The sequence below is a fragment of the Manacus vitellinus genome, unplaced genomic scaffold, assembly GCF_001715985.3.
Source record: "Manacus vitellinus isolate BGI_N305 unplaced genomic scaffold, ASM171598v3 scaffold_24_pilon, whole genome shotgun sequence".
Taxonomy (NCBI): domain Eukaryota; kingdom Metazoa; phylum Chordata; class Aves; order Passeriformes; family Pipridae; genus Manacus; species Manacus vitellinus.
In genome coordinates, this window is record NW_021939798.1 from 9691120 (window position 1) to 9712452 (window position 21333).

At 40.4% G+C, this 21333-nt stretch overlaps 1 protein-coding gene across 1 annotated transcript in view; it reads right to left on the minus strand.

The window, feature by feature from the left end:
* PRKCA (protein kinase C alpha) overlaps positions 1–21333 on the minus strand; it is a 143795-nt gene that overhangs the window by 116407 nt on the left and 6055 nt on the right. Inside the window, exon 2 of the mRNA XM_029960097.1 lies at positions 19732–19763. Within this exon, the coding sequence (XP_029815957.1) occupies positions 19732–19763 (32 nt within the window). The remainder of the gene's footprint in view (positions 1–19731; positions 19764–21333) is intronic.

Here is a 21333-nt window from a genome sequence, read left to right on the forward strand (position 1 = left end):
GCATCATTCATTTCAATATTTTGCTACCTTTAAATTGTGGAAGAGAAATTCCAGTTAGAAATAAGTTTCCACATAGATGTGTCTATATTATAATATTATATAACTGTAATTAATGTTTCAGTCTTTCATTGTCCAAAAAAAAACAAAACCAAACAAACAGTCGCTCACCACCAAAATCAAATGCGAAGGAACTCTTCACTCATAAACATTTTAAGACTTTGATGTTGTTTAAAATTAAAACAAAGACTCAATAAATAAATGTACACACTTCAGAAGATAAGAATCTACAATATTTTGGGGGAAAATTCAGAAGTGGCTCAAGTTTGATTACTTCAGGCCTTCAAATTAATCATACAATCGTAGAATGGACTGGGTTGGAAGAGACCTTAAAGATCATCTAGTTCCAATCCCCTGCCATATTTCAGTCTTAAATGCTATAATTACACAATAATTTCAATATAAATAAGCTCTGAAAATTTCTTTTTTAAAAAAAGAGATGACAGCACTTAGTTTAACCAATTGAACTTTAAAGACAATGGGTGAGTTTGTACCCTTGATCTGAGCACAGAATAAAAATTTCAACTGTGGAATATTCTAAATATTCCTAATAAACCTAAATAGAGATTATTACTGAGCGTAAATGAGAATACTGCAGGAAGTTTCTGAAATGTTCTGAGGACGAAGTGAGTTTCAACAAGACATACTTTTTCATTTAACTACCTTGCACCTGAGCTTATGTGAATGACTGAGACAAGAAGAAAATAATTCACAGCAGGAACGAACCCTTAGAACTCTTCCACAAACAGAGTGATAACGACAGAGAAATAAAACCCAATTTCCTTCATTCACACCACTGTGTAAGCACATTTCTTTCAGTTTCTTAAAAATTACTCTTTTGAGACTGGGTTTTGGTAAGTAAAATCATTTTCCCCAAACATTCTATATATGGTGATACCAAGCAAGGTTCAGTGTGTGTATAGCTGTTGTTACCACCACCATTAAGCTCGTGAAAAGAAATATTTATGTTCCTGAAGTAATCTATTTACAGAAAATTGATGAAAAGGAAAGAAAGGAAAACATTTACACCGGGGGAAAAAAACAGGCAGGAGTATACAAACAATCGACCATAGAGCCTATAGTTCAGCCAACTATTTAATGATTTCCAACACCTCAGAGTTTTAACAGGAAGGGGAAAAAAAGAAGTGTTTTAAATCATCTTTTTAATTCCTGTTAAGATTTTAGAAGTGGAAGTGTAATCCTGTCAAATAATCCTGTGAAGTCTCTAACGAGGAGGAAACAGGATGACACACACAGGTAGTGCTCCTTCAGAACCACCTGCTCAGAAACAACATTCCAATCCCAAGGAGAGCTTATCTGGTACCAAGATGAGGCTGGTAGTACCAATAGGCCTCAGTTAATTATTTCTAAAGAGCAATAATTAATTGCTGGGGGAGGTGGAGTGGATTGCACCACGTCTTCCTATGCAAGATATTCCAAGTCTTGCCACAAACCATGAAGGATTCTTCCCTTGGCAGAAGTGGTCTACAGGGAAACGTGAGAAATTCTCCTTAAAAGCTAAAAATGACATGGCCCTAAAGTGTCAGTTCCCAGCTGTTTTAAGTACGTATGAGAAACAAAATAGCTTGTAGGTATAATGCTCATTTTTCAGATTTTTACCCACTCTTAAAGGAATAAAAGCAAAGTGACTGAGGGCTGGGGGCGACAGTGCTCAAACCACCATAAATAAACAGGGCTAAAAAATGGATATTTTCTAATCCAGGCCTGACAGAGCCCAGGCATGTTCAGGTGCCCCTGGCAGAGCCATCCCCAGAGTGAGGTCCAGGGTAACCCCACAGCTCCTCAGACAGGTTCTACAGCTTGTGGTGCCACAGCCCTGCTGACACCGACACCTGCACGACCTGCTCAGGTCACCCCGGCTCTGTGCCAGCTGCAATTCCCACAGGGAACGTGGTGCTTGCACACCGGGGCCTCTCCTGCCCTCAGCTCTCCCCTGCCAAACAGGAAATAATATCACAGCCTTCCATCAGCATCAGGCCTGGAGGGATCCATAAATCCGGGGGGTTGTTGGTGTCCCATCAATCTCCTGTTGCTATGAAGTGTTTTGGATCCATCCTGCACATTCCACGAGGAAACTGCCCCTGCTGCTCCCAGGATCCCTGACACGGATAAACATCCCACACAGCCCTGCCTGGGCACGTTAAACCACGTTTCAGCACACACATGAACTGTGTCAGAGTTTTCCCTACATAATATATGCATGTCCTTATAATATATCCATAAATAAAAGGCTGTAATGTCATTATAACACAAGGAAGGGTTATTTTTAGCCCAGACCAGCTGACTGTTGCAGATCAGTGTGATTTGAGAGTAATAAACGAAAATGGATTTGACAGGAAAGTAAGGGGAAAAAGCTGGAGGTCGTATAGAATTTTATTATAAATTTATTCCTAATTACGCTATTAAACGGTTGCACTTAACATTTAGACAATTTAAAAATTGTTTCAGAATAAATTTTTTGTTTATGCAGAAGTGACTAATGGTGGCAAGGCAAAATAATAGAAGGCAAAAGATCCTCTCATCTACTAGCTGCGTTTTTGATGGAAATCCTACCATACAAGGCTTTAATGAAATTAAGTAGCATAAACTACATTTCACTTATTGCTAATAAGAAAATATGAGTAACTGAGAAGAACCCACAAATCAGTCTTCCTGAAGACTGAACAAGAACCAGGGGAAAGGCTTCATTTCAGATAAAATCTGAATGGCGAAAAAGTGCTGAAACACAAAACTGCATTTTTTTCAAATTCATGCCAAACAACATCCTGTGGAAGTTTCAGTTTCTTGGAATGAATTCCCCTCTCCAAGTGTAACATCCAAAGTGTTCTGACAACACAGATGACACGGAAAGTGTAAACCCAGCTGTCGGCACACGCCGGGAACCGCTCCTGCTCTACACTCCAGGAACCACTCCTGCTATCCTGGAGGATGCCCAGGTAGGTTCCCAGCTCTCCTGTTCCTGGCACTCACCCTCTGCCAAGGCTCCTCCTGTTCCCTCTTCCCTGCTTCCTGTTCCTCATTTCCTTCTCTGTGTTCCCAGCAACAACTCCCGTGATGGTGGAAACTTGGGGCAGGTGAGTTCCTGCCCGGCACAAATCCCTTCCCAGAGTGGGAGAGAAGAGAATGAGCCCACACAAGTTTCATCCCAAAAGTTGGAACTATCTGGGCCACAGGGGCAGGGAAGGGCAAGCCAAGGCAGTGCAGGCTGAACTCTCTGCCCTGCTCAAAGCAGCCTGGCAGGGAGGCATTTCCCATCTCCAAGATAAGTTATGTGCTCTCCCTCCAGCTCAAGAGCTGCTAAACTAGAAAGAATCTGGCTCCAATTGGGGTCAAAAGGTGTTCCTGGATGAAAGAAGCCACGTCAGGAAGTGGAAATACTTCTAAGAGGGTTCATAGCTCTGTTACATGCTGCATTTTTAATATATCTCTGTTTCATTCCACCAGCTTCAAATAAGGAAACATCCCAAAGATGGTGAGAGCATGCTGAATTTGTTGCTATCTGCAGAAATTAGTTCCCATAAATAGTTTTCCCAGGCTTTTTAAGACACAGCTGTACCAAGTTTCCAGCAGAATTAAAATGGCCAAGACATCGATTTACTGCATCGTTGTCACTTCCACAGAGGTTGTGACAATATCCCACCACCATCCTGGGTTTTTCTCTGAAGATGCCTCGTCACACATTTTAATCTTATTATCTGGAAAGATGGAACACCATCCGCAACAAGCTTTTAAAACATTTCTTCTCTAGGAACAGAACTCAGCGATGATAACAAGATTCTGTTAGCATGACTGGATAAAATTTTACTGTGTTAATCATGACCCAAAAACAGTGCCATGGTTTAGAGGGAGGATTTGAAATTGCAGAAATATAGTATAAATCACACTCCAGTCTCAACATGTGTTTGCCACTTTAGCCCAACACACGCCCCGTCAGCTGCAAACAGGGATTTAACAAAGCCAGGGTAACAGACACCATCAGCACCCTTAATAATTTCCAAAAAATCTCAGACTTGCATGGATTTCCAAAGTTAAATCCCATAATGGACTAAAGCAGATGAAGCAGCGAACTGACTTCCCAACCTGAATACATAAAATCTTTTAACTGTGAAATCAGAACTTAAATTCACACCTGTCAAGTGAGCGATAAAATGACAACGCTGGAGCAGGGACACGCTCGGGTCTGGCATGGGCAGGGTTATTGTGCTTTACACAGACTCAGTCGGTGCCAGCTGAAGGGATGATCTGAGGAACAGATTACTTGGGAGGTAGCAGCCATTGAGAAAGGCATCCAGTGCACCTTTGTTCTCATTTAAACAACCCTTAAGGAGCATCCTAGAGAAGGCAGAAGACGTTTAGATGAGAACACACGTCCCCAGCAGAAAACCAAATGGAAAGTAACAAAACATAAATCATCCCTTAGGTGTAACAGGTCATAAAAATAATTGCACAGTGAAAGCCAATATTAACTGAATCTGCCTTTATGTAACGACCTCCTCTAAAATACTCTGCTTGAAAAACTACAACTTCCCACCAGGAAAAAAAACTTGCACCTTATTTTGCAGAACAAAGAGCAAGGGCAAACATGGGAGAAGCTGTGCTCAAGCAGCACTGCACAGACAGATTATTGTATCACTGCTTGGAATTGCAGGGTTCTGTTCTTATTCTGACTCATCCCTTTAATATTCACACTCCTTAGGACCAGGATCTCGTGAAGCATAAATATGTCTTTGCACAAGACTTTGTACCACAGTGACGAAAACCAAAACAAAACAGCTCCTGCCTCACATATTTATCTCATTTCCTTGATCCTGTCACAATTTTGTAAGCAAAGCACTGTTTTACAGGTGGAGACAACATTAGTCTAACATACAAATGAGACTCAGTGCAATTCAATTTTTAATGTTTTGGAGAGCCTTAAATCAATGACAGAAATGCAGAGTTTTACTGTCTAAAAACAACATTTAGAAAACCAGACACATTTTTCACTCAAATACCACAAGCATGTTATGATCTGCAAGTCCATGTGTGAAGAGACAGCCCAAAATATGCAGGTACAGGTTAATTAGCAAAACTAGAACATCTGGACTGCTGATAAATTTCTGCCTCTTAAACATATCAGCAATCTATAAATAAAATGTTGTGTTATCAGAGATCTTGGTAGCTTCTCAAGAGACAGCCTGCAGATTTTTTTTAACCCTAAAATAGAACACCATCTTCATCAAGATGGCTCTTCTCATAAAATTAATCTGGGGACACAGAATTTTATTAACACATTGGGTTAGTGCATTTTTCTAGAGAAAGCCTGAAGCCTCCCATCAACTCAGGATCCATTCTGGAAACAGCTGTTTTGAATCTCAGCAAGCTTTGACATTTTATATTGTTCAAGAGGATTTTTGTGGAAACCGGTCTCACGAAATACCTTAAAAAAGGAAGATCTACAGAGAGAAGTTTCCACATCAACTCTACTTGAAAGCAATTCACATTTAAAATCATTCTAAAACTGACTAATTTTAGAACCATTATGCAGATACTACACCTGTTAAATAATAACCAGTGTTCTACCTCTCCTAAAACCAAAGTCCAAAATATGCATGAGCAGAAAGAATTTTTTTTTTTCTCCTATTTTCAGCCTGAAATTTTTGAAGGCTTCCACACCAAGAGTGCTGAAGGAAACTGATGTTTTATCCTGTGTTAATGAGTAATCCAGAACTCATTATCTTCCTTCAGGGCTCCCACTCCAAGCGCCACAGCAAGGCTTTGCCAAGTCCTGGTGCCGGAATTGCCACAATTCTGGGAAGGACAGGGAAGGGAGGCCTGTGGTGCTAGTGCAGTGTGAGATGTGAGGAGGGAACAGGCTGGAACTCTGAGTCAGGGCCACACGACAGGCAGCTCCAGAATTAGGACATGATGGTGTAAAACACAGCAGGACATCGAATTCTGAGAGCGGAGCTGGGGCCTTGAAAAGCATCCTCATGGCAACACGGATTGTGCCATTACAGCAAATGAATAAAATATCAAAGTTGAGCGCTGAGCAAATGTTAAAGGGTGGATTCGTAGCTGAACACTTCCCTTTGGAATGCAGGGATTAGGACAGGATTCCTGCAAAAGTAAGGGTGCAACATACCAAGCGAAGTCGAGACTGAATCGGGAATTATAAGCGACTAAAAAGTGCAAGTTTCAGCTGCTGTAAAGCCACACACACGTTGCTGCCCACCAACCTGCACAGGGGCAGATGCCAACTGACAGAAACCCCAGACTCCAGGATTCATTTATGCAACAGTCAGAGACACAAAACAGTTGGAGAGAAGCCACACGAACCCAGCTCCGACTGGGTCTGCTCGGATTTCTGAAAAGAGCTCATTCACATGGGCCACGCTTCGTCCTCCAGCACAGCTGCTCCCAAAGCCACTCCCCGGCCCAGTCATGTTTTTCCCCTCCTATTTCACAAAAGATTTAAACATATTTCCAACAGATGCGTTTTGTGCTGCAGGAATTTAGTGATATTTCCTGAAGACTGGTTAACACAGAAGCTGTAGCTGGTTGATCCAAAGATTGCATCTGTTACCCTGATCTTGCCATCAGGTCAGAATTAATTTCTCACACTGCACAAGGAGACACCACAGAAGAATAAATTGCTCTGGTTTTAAGCCTCAACCTGGGGATAAAAAAATTTGCTCATGCAACAAGAGCTTGAATTAAGGGCTCTATTTTTTCGAAATGCAGTGTAATAAGGGAAGGAAAAAAACCCCAAAATTGCAATCTGAAAACCAACTTAAGCACTTTCTTATCAATAAGAGATAACACAATGGAAAATACCTCTTAATCACTTTTTTCTCAAGCAAGATCATCCTCTTTCCCATCACCCATTTGATTTTGGTGATCCTATCAGTTCCATTAACTGTGTATAGCAAAACAACCTGTGTGGGAGATCTCATTCACCCTAAAACTCACTAGGAACTACAGACAGAACTCGGTTCAAGGAGCAAGTTTCTCCTACCACAACACACACACACACACCAGAGCCACGACCTGAGCTTTCTGTACACGCAGCAGAAAAGTTGCATATTAAGTGATAAGGACCTACAGGAGGAGAACTAGTTTGAAGGGTATCATTTTCTGCTCCATTGATAACTACATTCTAAAATAAGAGGGGAGGGGATGAAAATAAATCATCTCTGCATCATTAAGGCTGGCAGAACTCTGTTTGCTGAGAAAGAGCACTGGAGGCTTTTCCTTCAGGGTCAGCACTGTGGATCATGGTAAAATCACACCAATTATTTCCCACATTTGTGGATTATACACACACAGGGGATGAAGACATTCTCTGAGTTACCTGAGAAGCAAGGGATGCATCTTCTCACTGGTGCTTTTTAATTACTGTTACAAGAGATGTTTGCAAGGAGAAATTCTTTTTTGCATAGTCCCCAAGTCGGCCACTTCCTCCTCATGAGGTATATGTTGCATCCAGTGAGTGTTTCAGGTGGTGTTTCTAGCTCTGTCCTTACATACAGCCAGAACAAGCATAATTCAAATTACACCAACTATTTATGCCACAGGATATTTTGATGTAAAGCTCCAGGACACATTATCACCCTATCACATTGAAATTTCAACACCGAGCTCAAGCAAATAATTTCCACTTCAAAAAATACATCTGGAAAGTGAGAGGATAACACTTGCACATATCAGCACATCTCATGTCTCTCCAGGTTACTGAACCTTCTGTATCAAGGGCTGCTCGCTTTACTGAATATTAATGCAGAATTCTGCCTAATATGAGGTTTCAGTTATTCAGAGGATCTCTGCACTGCAAATAAAAATAAGCATTAAAGCCTCTACTATTAACTACAGATTAAGGTCAGATCCCAACAGTTGGTCCATGCAGAACAACTTAATAGATCAACTTTGACTGGCTGTGATACTGATCCACTCATACAAAGCTGCTTGCAAGACCCAGGCTTTAAAATCTTAAGAACATTTATTAGCTCAACATGAATACAGCCCGTACAAAGAGTACTCCTGTCTGCAGAACCAGTACAAGCTGTCTTTTGGAACTTCTGGGAAGACATCAGTTATGCTCCCTGCTGGCCAGCCTAGTTTTTCCTCTCTGCACTTAGAATTTGATGGTTCTAAAATTAACCCTACTGATTTTATCACTGATTTCCTTCTCACTTTGCCATGTTAAATGTCAAGCGATCCAATGTCTGACACTGCCCTTTTAATTGTTACAACAAAAGCTTAAAGATGACACACACACATCCTCTCACCCCTTCAAAGTGAGGCTCAATAAAACACAAGCAACCGTAAGAATTCAAAGGTCAATATTTGCATAAGATGAATAAAAGCCAAGAAAGAGAAAGATTTATTAAAAATTTAATTCTACAGTAAGTTCTACAATTAGTACTCTTTCTGATGTATTGATTTAAATTACAAAATAAGCTTCATGGATAGTGTTTAGGACTTCATTAAAATTTACTGAGCATATTTATCAATGCTCCTTGCAGAAAGCTTGTTACAAAACCCTGCATAAAGCCAATCAGACCTCCCAAATACATTAATGATCTATGAAGTCTTTTATTCCCTTCATCAGTCTTAAGCTACACATTTACTTAAACGATCAATACTTCAAAGTTACGCTCTGTCCACAAATTCAAGGCCCAGCATCAATGAATTTGTTCACTCCAGACCTTCTCCCACAACATTCCGTTGCTGTCCCTCCCATCAACCCAACCACCCACGTTTTATTGCTCTGTAATCAGGAGTCAAAAGCACTTGAGATGACAGGAGCAATAAAAAGCCTTGAGACTTTATAGGCCCATTATGGTGATGGGGTTGTTTGAAAGCTGGGGCTGTAGTTGCTGCCTGTGATTGTAAATATGCACAACTCCACCACCACAGGGCCAGAGAAGCTCAAGGCACAGGTGAGAAACAAAGGAATCTGAAGTCAAAAACCTACAGAAAGCAGGAAAGTGGTGATAAAGGTTTGTCCTCCCTCTTCCCAAAATACAAATTATCAAATATTTTACAGTGTTCTTGTTACATTTGCTATTCTATTTATAAAGAAACCAGGAGCATATTGAGGAAAATGTCCAAGTCAGGTCTATCCACTTCGTTTTATCTGTCCCAGGTACTAAAGCAGTCCCAGGCTTCCAAGGAAATCCTGTTTGAGGCACTTTCAGAACTCCTGTAACAGACTTTGCCTTCAGCACATTTGTTGTCAAGTATCCAAACCCACAGAAATTATGCAGAAGATCTGCTGCCACGAAATGATGATGCAGCACTGAATAAAATGCAAGCTTTATATAGTTGTAAAACAATGCATTTATACTCTAAAAAAGAAAGTGACGTCTGGCCTTGTACCAGGTTTAATAATATACAACATATTTCAGGTTTTGCCAAGGGTTCAAAGAAGCTCAAGCTTAATGAGATGATCAGAACTTTATACAAACTTGACAGCTAAGCTGTTCCTCTTTACACAGCATCGGGGAGCTGACAAGAGTTGGGTTTATGCAGAAATCTTAGAAATAAGCTTTGCTGCCTCGTCCACGTATGAAAACAAGGGCAGGCAGCAGTTCCACAGATTCCTCAGGCACACCTGGATTCCTAAGGCAGACCAAAACACTCAGAATTGCTGCTCAGTGGAACAACTGGGGAGAGCCCAGGGAGCTGCAGAATGTAAATCCTGTGAGGCAGAGCCCGCTGTGCAGTTGGCATAAAGACTGTAGGACCCATTAGGAAACAGCACAGCTTCTGAGGGGAATGGATATAAAACATACCCACCACTTGCACTTTAAAACCCTCCTCAGTGACCACACAGCTTTTCAGTGTTCCTTTTCACAGGCAAAGCAGGGATGTTGCACATTACAGACACTAATAGCACATTGCAGACGCTACAGAATCTATGCTGGTTGTACCAACATACAGGTCAGATTTAGCCAAGCAAATAACTGGAGTGCCCAGCACAGGAAGGACAGGGACCTGCTGGAGCAGTCCAAGATGACTGGAGGGATGGAGCATCTCTGCTATGAGGAAAGGCTGAGAAAATTGGGATTGTTCAGCCTGGAAGAGAGAAAGCTTCAGGGTGACCTAATTGTGGCCTTCCAGTACTGAAGGAGCCAAAAAGGAAAGTGGAGAGAGACTGTTTAAAAGAGCCTGGAGTGCCAGGACAAGTGGGAATGGCTTCACACTGAAACAGAGTAGGCTTGGATTAGATATTGGGAAGAAATTCTTCCCTGTGAGGGTGGGGAGGCCCTGGCACAGGTTGTCCAGAGAAGCTGTGGCTGCTCCATCCCTGGAAGTGTCCAAGGCCAGGTTGGAGCAACCTGGGCTAGTGGGAGGTGTCCCTGCCCATGGCAGGGGTGGGGAATGAGATGAACTTTAAGGTCCCTTCCCACTCAAAGTCATTCTATGGTTCTATGAACAAAAAGAAATAAATTATCGTGAAAAAACCCACAGTTCTTCCCACTGATACACTGGGATAAGAGAGGAATTTTAGTAAGTTTTCATATTTAACAAAATACATAATATTCTCCAGAATCTTCAGGCAGTTGCAACAGTTGTGTGTGTTGGACATACACTGTATTAGAGACACCACAAAAAACAGTCTAACTAAGCTGCACAACTAGACACTGAGCCTTCACTGTGTTTTAAAGGTTCACACTTGAGGATTCTGAGCAATATCAAAATTAAACTCAAAAAATTATGTTTTTCTCCCTTCTTTCTGTAGTCTTACATTTGTCTCAGTGGCACATACACAGAGGAGAACTGAAAAATACCCACAGAGGAGTCTTACTTCTTGCTTTCTACCGCACCCACATCACTTGTATTAACAGAGAAGTTCCATTTTATAAAAATACATCCAACAGATGTACTTTTTAAAAGCTGGTGACAAGAAAGGAAGATGTAAAACTGACATACTTGGAATGCTCTCAAATTTAATTCATTTCAAGTAAAAGTTAGCAAACAAGGTAGGGAGCAGTCCAAAATCTGACTAATTTTACAGCACATCACAAATTCAATCAGTTAACCTGCCACGGTGGAAAAACATGAAAAAGACCTTTATATTCACCCTCATAATAAACTCTGTTGCTTAGTCAGTTTCTCTGTTTGTTGTAACAGGGTTATTTTTCAACATTTTATATGAGACAAACGCCTTCAGGGAATTGTTAGGTTGGAATCTGCTCATTTTACACAAATTCTGGAACAGGAGGAAACGGAGCTGCCCAGAACCTGTCAGCACCTTGCAGGATGTCACCTTCAGCACTCAGAAACTTCTCTGTGGATCAAAGCCTGTGTGCAAGAAATGAGGAAACTAGTTCAGGTGAGAGGGTGTAGAGAACAGGCAGCAGGTAACACCTCAGCCAGGGAATCAGGAGATGCCAAGGAAACGCAGGAGGGTGATGGAGGAGCAGGAAAAATGACACTGCAGAGACACTCCAGCAAGCAAAGACAATTAGGAGGGGGATGGTTTTGCACTTTCCTAAAGTTTGTTTCACCTTATCTGCAGGGAAAAGCAATAAAAATGCAGATCATGATTCCTGACAGAAACGTCTTAAGGGACCAAGAAACTTAAAATCAATCCAATAAAACACTAATGTACACAACAATTTCCCATAAGATAAGGCTTATTTCTGCATTCTCTGCCAGAACAGAAAGATTCACCTTTTTTTTTTAATATTAAAGGCCAATTTCTTGAGAGCAAGAACACTTTGAAGTGGATTCTGGCTGAGATCCTGGTGAGTAAAAACCAAAATAATAAACCCACACAGACTAGAAGTTGAAAAGAAGAAGATAAACTATTATTCCAATTCATTCTCGTACATGAATAATGGTTTGTTTACTAAGGAGCTAAAATACCACACTTAGCACAAATTCCAGAGAAGTTAAAAATGTTCTTAATTTTAAAGGAAAACGAAGAGCCAAGATTCTGTGCTTTGGGAAGAGAGTTACATTGGGAACAAACTTCACCACTCTTCAAAATGAGAATTTCTATCTTCAGTCTGTACTTCATAATATGTACTTTTCCCACATTTAACAGTAAAATAAGGAAGGGCAGTATCTGATCCATTTTTTTGAGAAACTAATCTTTTTTTAACACATACTAAGTGGACACCCTGATGCACAATGTCAGTGCATCAAGCACAGAGAACCCAATTTTAAACATCTGATTCTTGTAGATTTTAAATTTGAAAACGGTTAATTAAGTTGCCACCAACACTCAACGATGCCATCACTTTAAGGATCATTTGGAGCAATAAAAACACTGAATTTTCAGAAATATGATCTTCAGAAAGTTTTGCTCCAGAACAAATTGCAGCTCCCAAATGCAATTACAAGCTTCATTTACCTGTATGCAAATGTTTGCAATGTATACAGCACTAATAGCTGTATAGAATATTGATAGCTTTATACAATCCTTTTAATTGAAGCTAAAGAACAACAGGGTTGTTTGAAATAGCTGCAATTGCAGTTAAAAATTATGCTTTTTCCTGAGTATGGGCTATTTTCTTATCAAAAATTAAAAAGAAAACAACTTGACAATTATTACAGAAGGTAATTAAAGCTTTGAATGTGCCATCCAAGCAATTTGTGTTGATAACTGTCCATTCATTGACACTTCTGACAGTGGAAAACCCTCTATGTGACTGTAAATGAAGGGCAAATGTTTTCAAAACCTTGACTGGCCATCTTATAAAGACAAGTATTAATTAGAGTTTTGCAGCATCATTTTAAAAACTAAAAAGAAGCAAATTAAGAGAGTAATAATATATTTTTTTATTTTTGTGTTTCCAGACAAACTTGAATTTTTTAGCTCAAGAAGTGTGTTTCTGCATCAGTCTAAATAAATAATTAATTAAAATGGACATTTTGTAAACGACAGGAGACAAAAATAATAATGCCTGTAAACTTCTACATTTATGAGGACATATCCCAGATTTCTAATAAAGCTCATTTGATGAAAAGATTTAATTAACACAGTAACATGATTCCAAAATCTACATGAAGTCACTAGAAGATAACCTGAAAAAAGACCTGTGTGCCTGCAGAACCTTAGAGCCCAAGTTATGTAATTGCAGAAAGGAACCAAAAAAAACCCTTCATGTAAATCCAATTCTAATTAAGAAATCAGAGTAAGTGACAATGAGATCCACACGTGTTCTGCTGCCTGACTTCCAAGTGATGGTTATGAATCACATTTATGGAAGGCATTATTCACAAATAGCTGCAACTGAAAAATTAACAGCTGATAACCAGCTCCCAAGCTCTCCCAACCTCTGCAAGTCTTCACCAGGCACTGCTGGAAACAGTTAGAATTAAAATGTTCAGCATCTACAAAAATTTAAAAACACTTAAAGGGTAGTTCCTGTTATTAATTATCCACAAGAGAGTCCTTCACTCTTAGACTTTCATGCTTTCTACTGCAGATGTAAAAGCTCAGGAACCGAGCCTTAAGTATTTATTAAATAACTTATTATTTCTACCTTTCACCCTAAAGAGAAACAACCCACCAAAGCAAACATAAAAGAAATAATTATCGATGCATCCCAACAGGGAAATCTGTTTTCTTCATCTTTCTGCTGCTTTCTTTCCAACATTTCATTAAATTCTGCTCATGGCATAAGTCACTTAAATCTACAAAAATCTTGTATAAAATTAACACCATATGTGGCTGCATATCAGCACTTGATGTGTAGTATTACACCAAGGCAGAGGGAAAAATGAAGAATATGCCAAACTTTCTCGTGCCCAGGACTCCAAGTAGTTTATCTGTCAGCTCGGGATGAGCTATCACTCCCACATGTTTAATTAGAAGCTCCACAGAATTACATCCAGGGCATTGGAACAGTCAGTCTCTTTTAACTGGAACATGCTGCTGGGATATCTGATTCCAGTAAACAACCCAAAAACTTTGCATGTTAGAAGTGTGGGAAGGGTGAAGATGGTTTTGCTCTTGAAATGTAATATAAGAAAGTTTTTGCTGCAAGACAAGATTTAATTATGCTGCAGTTTTGATGAGCACGATATCACCAAGGAAGTTTTCTAGAAAAACAGAAGTACAATGGCATATTTCTTTATTTTACTGCCATGTTCAGTATTGAGTGAATTGTATAATTAGTGAATTGTGTATTGAGCACTGAGAACTACAGAAGCTGGAAAAGACCTTCAGGGTCATAGAATGGCTTGGATTGGAAAGGATCTTAAAGATCTCCTTGTTCCAATCCCCTGCCATGGGGAGGGACGCCTTCCATGAGATCAGGTTGCTCAGCACCTCATCCAGCCTGGCCTTGAACACTTCCAGGGTTAGAGACTCCACAGCCTCTCTGGGAAACCTGTTCCAGGGCCTCACCACCCTTTTAGTAAAGAATTTCTCTCTACCATCTGATCTAAACCCACTCTCCTTCAGCTCAAGGCTTGTCCTATCACTACACACCCTTGTGATCCTTGAGTCCAACCCTTAAAGCTGCCAAGGCCACCACTAAACCACGTCCCCAAGTGCCACATCAACACCTCCTGAAACCCCTCCAGGGATGGGGACTCATCCCTGTCTATTCAACATGTGGAACCTTTGGGTAATTGTAGAACCAGAGAATCCTCACCAACACCAACACGTGGCTCTTCCCTCCTCTGACACAGATGTCCTGCTGTGCTCCCTGTGCTCAGAGGCAGCACCTCCCCTTCCCAGCACAGGAGACAGAGGCTGAAAGCACAAACCTCCACACCCACATTGCCAGGTGATGCTCCAACAGGAACAGATTTGCAGAGGGAAACAGTGCTATGAACCGGGCACCCAATTTCAGGGGCTTTATGTGGGATGAGCTGCAGCTGATCCACGAACCAACCACCCCTCAGCACCTGCAGGTCATCAAATGTGCTGCTCTAACACAGCTCTGTCCAGCAGCACCCAAAGGAAACCCACTTTCCTTGCTCCAAGACCACCCAACAACACCGAGCAATGCGTGGTGAGAGCAGGGATAACTGGGATAACAGATTTCCAAAGGGCTTTCCTGATCTGAACCAACACTGAGGGATCTGCACTTATTAAACCTCAGGAGTTTCACCTGTCACTGCTGCTCTCAGTAAAAACTCAGAGCATGGGGGATTTTTCAAAGATCTCTCAGAGTTCAGCTGCGGAAATAGGAACAGAATCTCAACTTTCACTGGTATCAGCAATTAATAGGACCATGTTTCCTCATAAAACGGGCCAGATGTTGCAAAAATAAGGACAGCCAAAGGAGAAGAACAAACAAATAAAGGCTGACAAGACAAATACACAGCGAGCATCTTCTCTGTCTCTGTGTGCCAAATCATCTGCAGATCATCAAAAATTACTGCCCTTTGAGAAGTGGTCCAGAGATATACAGCCCACAGATCAGGCTCAGGGCAAAAGGCCAACAGAAAGGACAGAGCTGGTGAGAGGAATTGTGGAAACTGTCTGTGTGCAGATACAATTTATGCTCCCGGGGGCTGGTTTTTATTTTGTTTGGGTTGTGGGGTTTTTTTGGGAGGTGTGTGTGTATCTGTTTGGGTTTTGCTCTGGGGGTTCCACTTTTGAACAGATACCTCCAAGTTATACACAGGAAAATATACTTAAAGCAGCTGCCTCGTTAATGTATCTTTACTAAGTTCCCATTTCAGAAGATTTCATGCTGACTTTTAAGCTGCACAGTCACCATAAACAGTCCCAGACCTCCATGGAATTAATTTCTCCATCTCAGGCTTACAGAGACATTAGTTAATGTAAACTGTAGTATATGACTAATAAATATAAAGAGCACAAAGGAAAACACCCACATTGTTCAAACTGTGGTCTGTAATATCCCATCTTACCACAAAAACGATAATGAGACAAGAGAAACAGTTCTGGAAGAGAGAGGGGAACTTGCTTTGTATCTTGTCCACACTTTGGCAAAAACATTTCCAAGTAAGGAAGACAGAAATCATTTTTAGAAGAAGCAACACAGCAGTGTGATAGATTTTTTCTTAATTTTTTTTTTGTTGTTGCTGTCATTAAAAAGGAAAATGAAGACTGTAAAATGGACAAGAAACTGTTGGTATGGGATACACAACCATCAGGATGGAAAACTAAGAACTAAGCCTCGATTCATACAGAAAAAAGGAATAAACTGTGCTGCTTCCCCTATAAATATGTTCTATCACTGCTGAGGATGTGCTGCATGTCAACCAGGTCACAGGTGTTCTGAGTTTTCATTTGTTCAAATCTTCAGACCACAGACAGAGCACTGAAAATTAGTTTCTTGACCACATCTCTACAGAGACTCTTAATAAAACATTTTCAATGAAAATACATGTTTTAAAAAAAAGGTGACATCAGTGGGTTCTTTGGGCTTTTTGTTGTAGCAGAGAGGTCAAGAACTAGTGGGTGAAAACAAACAATACAGAGGAAATGAATTCTGGCTTGATGTGACAATGTTACATTATCTGTACAGTAAAAACTCATAAAATCCTCCCATTTCCACTTTTACTGAAGGAATCCCTGTCATTGCCTGCCCAGCCCAGACCCAGCAGCGTGTTGGGAAACACACCCAGCATGGACCAGGCTATTCCAAAACCTTAGCACAGGGATGTGGGCTAGAATTCAACAATCAGAGGAAAATTGCCTGGAAATAAACGGAGGGAAGACAGGACAAAACAGTGGAAAGAGCAAGAGTTGCACAGACTAGTGAAACATAATGATCTGCTTTAATTGATTTCTCTGATTTTTATTCATGTAAATTAGAAAACTAATGAGAAACTCTTCCTTAGCTCCTTATTATCCTTAAGCCAAATGTATTTCAAAGCTGAACTACAGCAGAATATTGCACTTTGGGGAACCATCTAAAAGAGGGAAAACTTGCTGTTAATAATGACAAATTTTAACCATTTAGGAGAGAATTAACAACAGGCCCTTAATCAGGAACACGAGTTGATCACATTTATGTTACTGTAACTAAAAATATTCTTGCCCTGAGGAATTTGCTGAGCCTTCAGTGCTAAACTTAAAACAACCTCTAAACATACATAAATACATGTTCTACAATATGCATTCTTCGTATCTTAGTGAGTTTCTATTTGTTGTGGTCTGTTCACCAGGAAAACATCTCTTACAAATCAAACAGAAAGAAAAGCATAGGTTACACTCTGAGTACAACAATCAGTATCAAAAGGCTGATGAAGCCAAAATTTAACTTAATTGCTTGCTTAATTTAAAGTCTGCTTTCTTAGGGGAACTTTCATACCATGGCAGATTGAAAAAGGTTTAAATTATTCTATTTTTCACGTTCCTCTTGCAGCATTTCCAGGTGCACATCAGAGCAAAGCTCCCAGAGTTACAGACAGCTTGCTGGCCTGCTTGACAATGTAAGAAAATCAGAGCCCTAACTTCCTGAAATAATCCTGCCATCATGTTTGCACTGCCACAAAGACAATCAACAGCAACCAGCAAGAAAAAACCAACAGAATGAGAACTCCTGTTTCAAAAGCACAATATTTTGGAATAGTTCATGTTTCTGTAAATCAACAATAAAACCACAGATATCAAACAGCAAAATGCTTCCTAATAACAGGAGGCAACAAAAATGTGACAAAGGTTGGAAAAGAGCTCCCAGCCCATCGAGTCCAACCTGTGCCCAATGCCCACCTTGTCCCCAGCCCAGAGCACTGAGTGCCACGTCCTGGCATTCCTTGGACACCTCCAGGGATGGGGACTCCACCACCTTCCCTGGGCAGCCCCTTCCAATGCCTGACCACCCTTTCAGTGAGGAAATTCCTCCTGAATCCTATCCCTAGGAGACAGTTAATCCTCCCAAACTCTTTCAAATTCATTTCCAAATTCACACATGAGCAAAGACAGACATTTCCCACTATTTATCATCCCCAACTCCCTCTCCAAAACACTTCTTTCCATTAATGCAGCAGAGTTCTGCCTCCTGTCCATGAAATAACACCTCACAACTCCTGGCTGTAAACCTGAGCAGCCATTCTGAGTGTGTTTTTGGTAGTCTATACAGCAGTCACATTAAAATAAAACACACACATTAAGAAAGACAAACTACTTTGGACGGGGACTGTCTCTTGCTGAGCATTTGTGTGGTAATAATGCAACTGCACCCTGAGCCTCTCTGCCACATTCAGGGCATTAAAACCATGGCAAAATTTAATTTATTGTCTTTTGCAAATTCATAGGGATCCCATAAGAATAAGGGGGTGGAAAAGAGTTTCAGCACTCAACCTGAGCCACGAGCTCTCAGCTGGGAGACAGGAGAGAGTCAGCACTGTGCAATCTGCAGGAGTCAAGCTACAGAACTGTACAATTTAAATGCAGCCCCAATTATTTTCTGTACACCAATGGAAATCCCTAATGAACCTCTAAATAATTCCTGAACTAGGAAACACTGAGCTATCCTGAGTGGGACTGAGGAAATGCCATTCCACTGGGGACCGAGCACTATGTGGATGTCATGGGTGGCAAAAAACTGGAGGATAGCTACAAAATTAAATATTAACATATGAGGCACAGAGCAAACTGCATACAAGATCCATGGCAAAATCCTGGATGTGTGCTTACCTCAATCAGGCAGGTAAAGCTTTCATTACATGTGTTTGCAAGTCTCTACTTGCAGAAAGAAAACTATTTATTGCAACATCTTTAAAAGGCACCCGTCTTTCACATCCACTTTCTCAGAGGTTTAATCTCAAGAAGTATCAGCTAACATCAAGTTTCACAAAAATACCACAGACTCCATGATTTCACTAAGTACAAGCAACATTCAGGATAGTCAATTGTGCTCTAAGGCAACAGCAAACACCCATTAAAAATGCCATGGGAAAGACAAGGGAAAGGCTGGATAATGAGTACACAGTGTGCAGGTGATATGACAGGGAAGGTGGGGAAGAGAAGGACAACAAAAAGCCTCATCCTAATTAAGTAAACATACGACAAAGAACAAAACCTGCAAGAGTTGGGTGTGGTTAGTTTATGATTAAATGCTAAATAACGACAAGAATTTGGCAAAAATACAGACTAGGTGAGAGCAGAGCATACACAGTTATCTTACACTGCAGCAGCTTTCCATTTCTCAAGGTTAGCAGATTTTATTAAATCAGTGATTTTACACAGGTGGATATTTTTTTTTGTAATTGAGTATTATATAACACAGAAAAATGCTGCTTGTCCTAACATGTAGCTCAAGCCAAAGGTCCTCCCAAACATGCACTGTATGAAAATGAAAGCCAGGGACTCTGGGTTATGAAAAGAAGCCATATGACTAAAAAGTGATTCCATTTTCCCAAACGCCCACACAGACAAGAGCTTCTGATGTGAAAAATGGTCTCTGCAAAAGCTAAATTGCACAGACTATTCTCATGAAAAGTTGGAATCATGCAGATTACACTACATTTACCACGATGAGATTCAAAAAAAAACCCACCAACTTTTTATGTTACTACAGTATGAACAGTTACTTGACTGTTCAATGTCTATGATAGAAATATCAATAATTATTTAACTGAAAAATTGCCTTGTTTTAGAATTTACACAAAGATGCTTGCTTAGTTTTTTCCAGGCTTCTTTCCCTCTTGCTGCAGGCGATTTTTGGGTACCTTCAAAATGAGCTGCAACAACATGTGTGTGCCAGCAAAGCAGCTGTGGCTTACCTTGGCACTGGAATCCTTGTTTCCCAAATCCCCTGCATAAAGAAGAAAGAAAAAAAAAACCTTAGTATGTTTAGTTATAATTTCTACCCAAATATCTATAAAAACATAAAAATGGCTTCATATTAAATTACTTCAGGTTTTGCTACGACAGCAACAGATTTTCAAATACACAACACAGACCAGCCCACCCATTTCAAAGCAGAGAACAATAGCTGTCACCAGCTATGTAATTTCAGCTTCTGGCAACAATTTTTTTATTATTATTATTTTACAAGCTATTTTGGATCTACAATTATCATCATCTGTGATTACTGCATAATATTTCAACTCCTTTCACGCCACATGTATACTTAACAGCAAGGTAAAATTGTCCAAGTTCCAGCAAAGGCGTATAAAACAAACCACACTTGGTTTTTCATCCCAATTTTTGGATTGCATACTGGTGTTATGTGCCTCAGCCAGACTCCAGTCGTTTGCTGTATGGAAAGCAGGCAGGCTAAAGGTTTTGCTTGCTCCAATGGAAATGAGGAGACAGGCCCATGATTTTCATACTGATTATTTGTCCAGCTTTCTTGCTCCATTTCCATAAAACCCCACAAATGTGCGTGTAACACTTCACCAATGACCACGGTGTCCAGAGGTCCAACATTTATCACACCCCTGGCAAATCACCCTGCTGCTGCCTTTATTTATTTGTTGATCTTTAAGCATTCAACATCCTCTCTCCACAAAAATAACTGTTTTGAGTATCTTCCTTATAAACATTTCCCTGCCTTTCCCCCCCCCTCTTTGCAGAATGTTTCTCAGCTGGAGCTGCTCACACTCAGAGACAAACAGACAAAAGCCAGGAGCTGGAGAAGCTGTGTGCAATTAACAGCATGGGGTTTAATTATCAGCTTTATGGAAATGGCTTTTTTTAAAAAAAAAAAAAAATATAGACACGATTTCTCCACTATTTATTTATTTATTTAGCGAAGAGACAAAACATTTACTGCACCGTTACTTCAGGTGGAAGCTGAAATTACACAGCTCAGAGCGTTCCTCTGCACATTTCTATGCACAGGTCTTTAACTGCTGTTGCTACAAGCAAGCCCAAACCAAGAAAACCAGAAGAAATCTCAAATTATTTGTTTACTTGGCAGCACACGTGCCTGTACTGTCACTCTGATGCTGTTATCTCTCGTCTTCACAAAACTCAAAAAAAAGCCTGTACTGGAAGCGTGGGAATGCAATCGCAGGAAAGCTGATGGCAGGACTAAGAACACGAAACAGACTTTAGATTTATTTTTTTTTTATCCTTTTAAACAGACTTATTTGTAAAGAAAATTCCTGCGTTATCTACTCCAGAAGCACAGGCACCCCTCAGTGTTTGAGCTGAATTCGTGCAGAGTTGCAGCCCGCTCCAATCCCGGAGCAGTTACTATGTATTTTAAGTAAAAGGACTTTTTAAAAGTATCAAGAATGCAGAAACAAAGTAGAGAGGTGAAAATTGCTTCCGAGGATAAGGAGGCACTAAACTATTTCAGTAAATATCTCATCTAAGGAAAAAAACCATTTGCATAGTTCATTCTTTATACCTCAAAACATATGTTAATTGACACA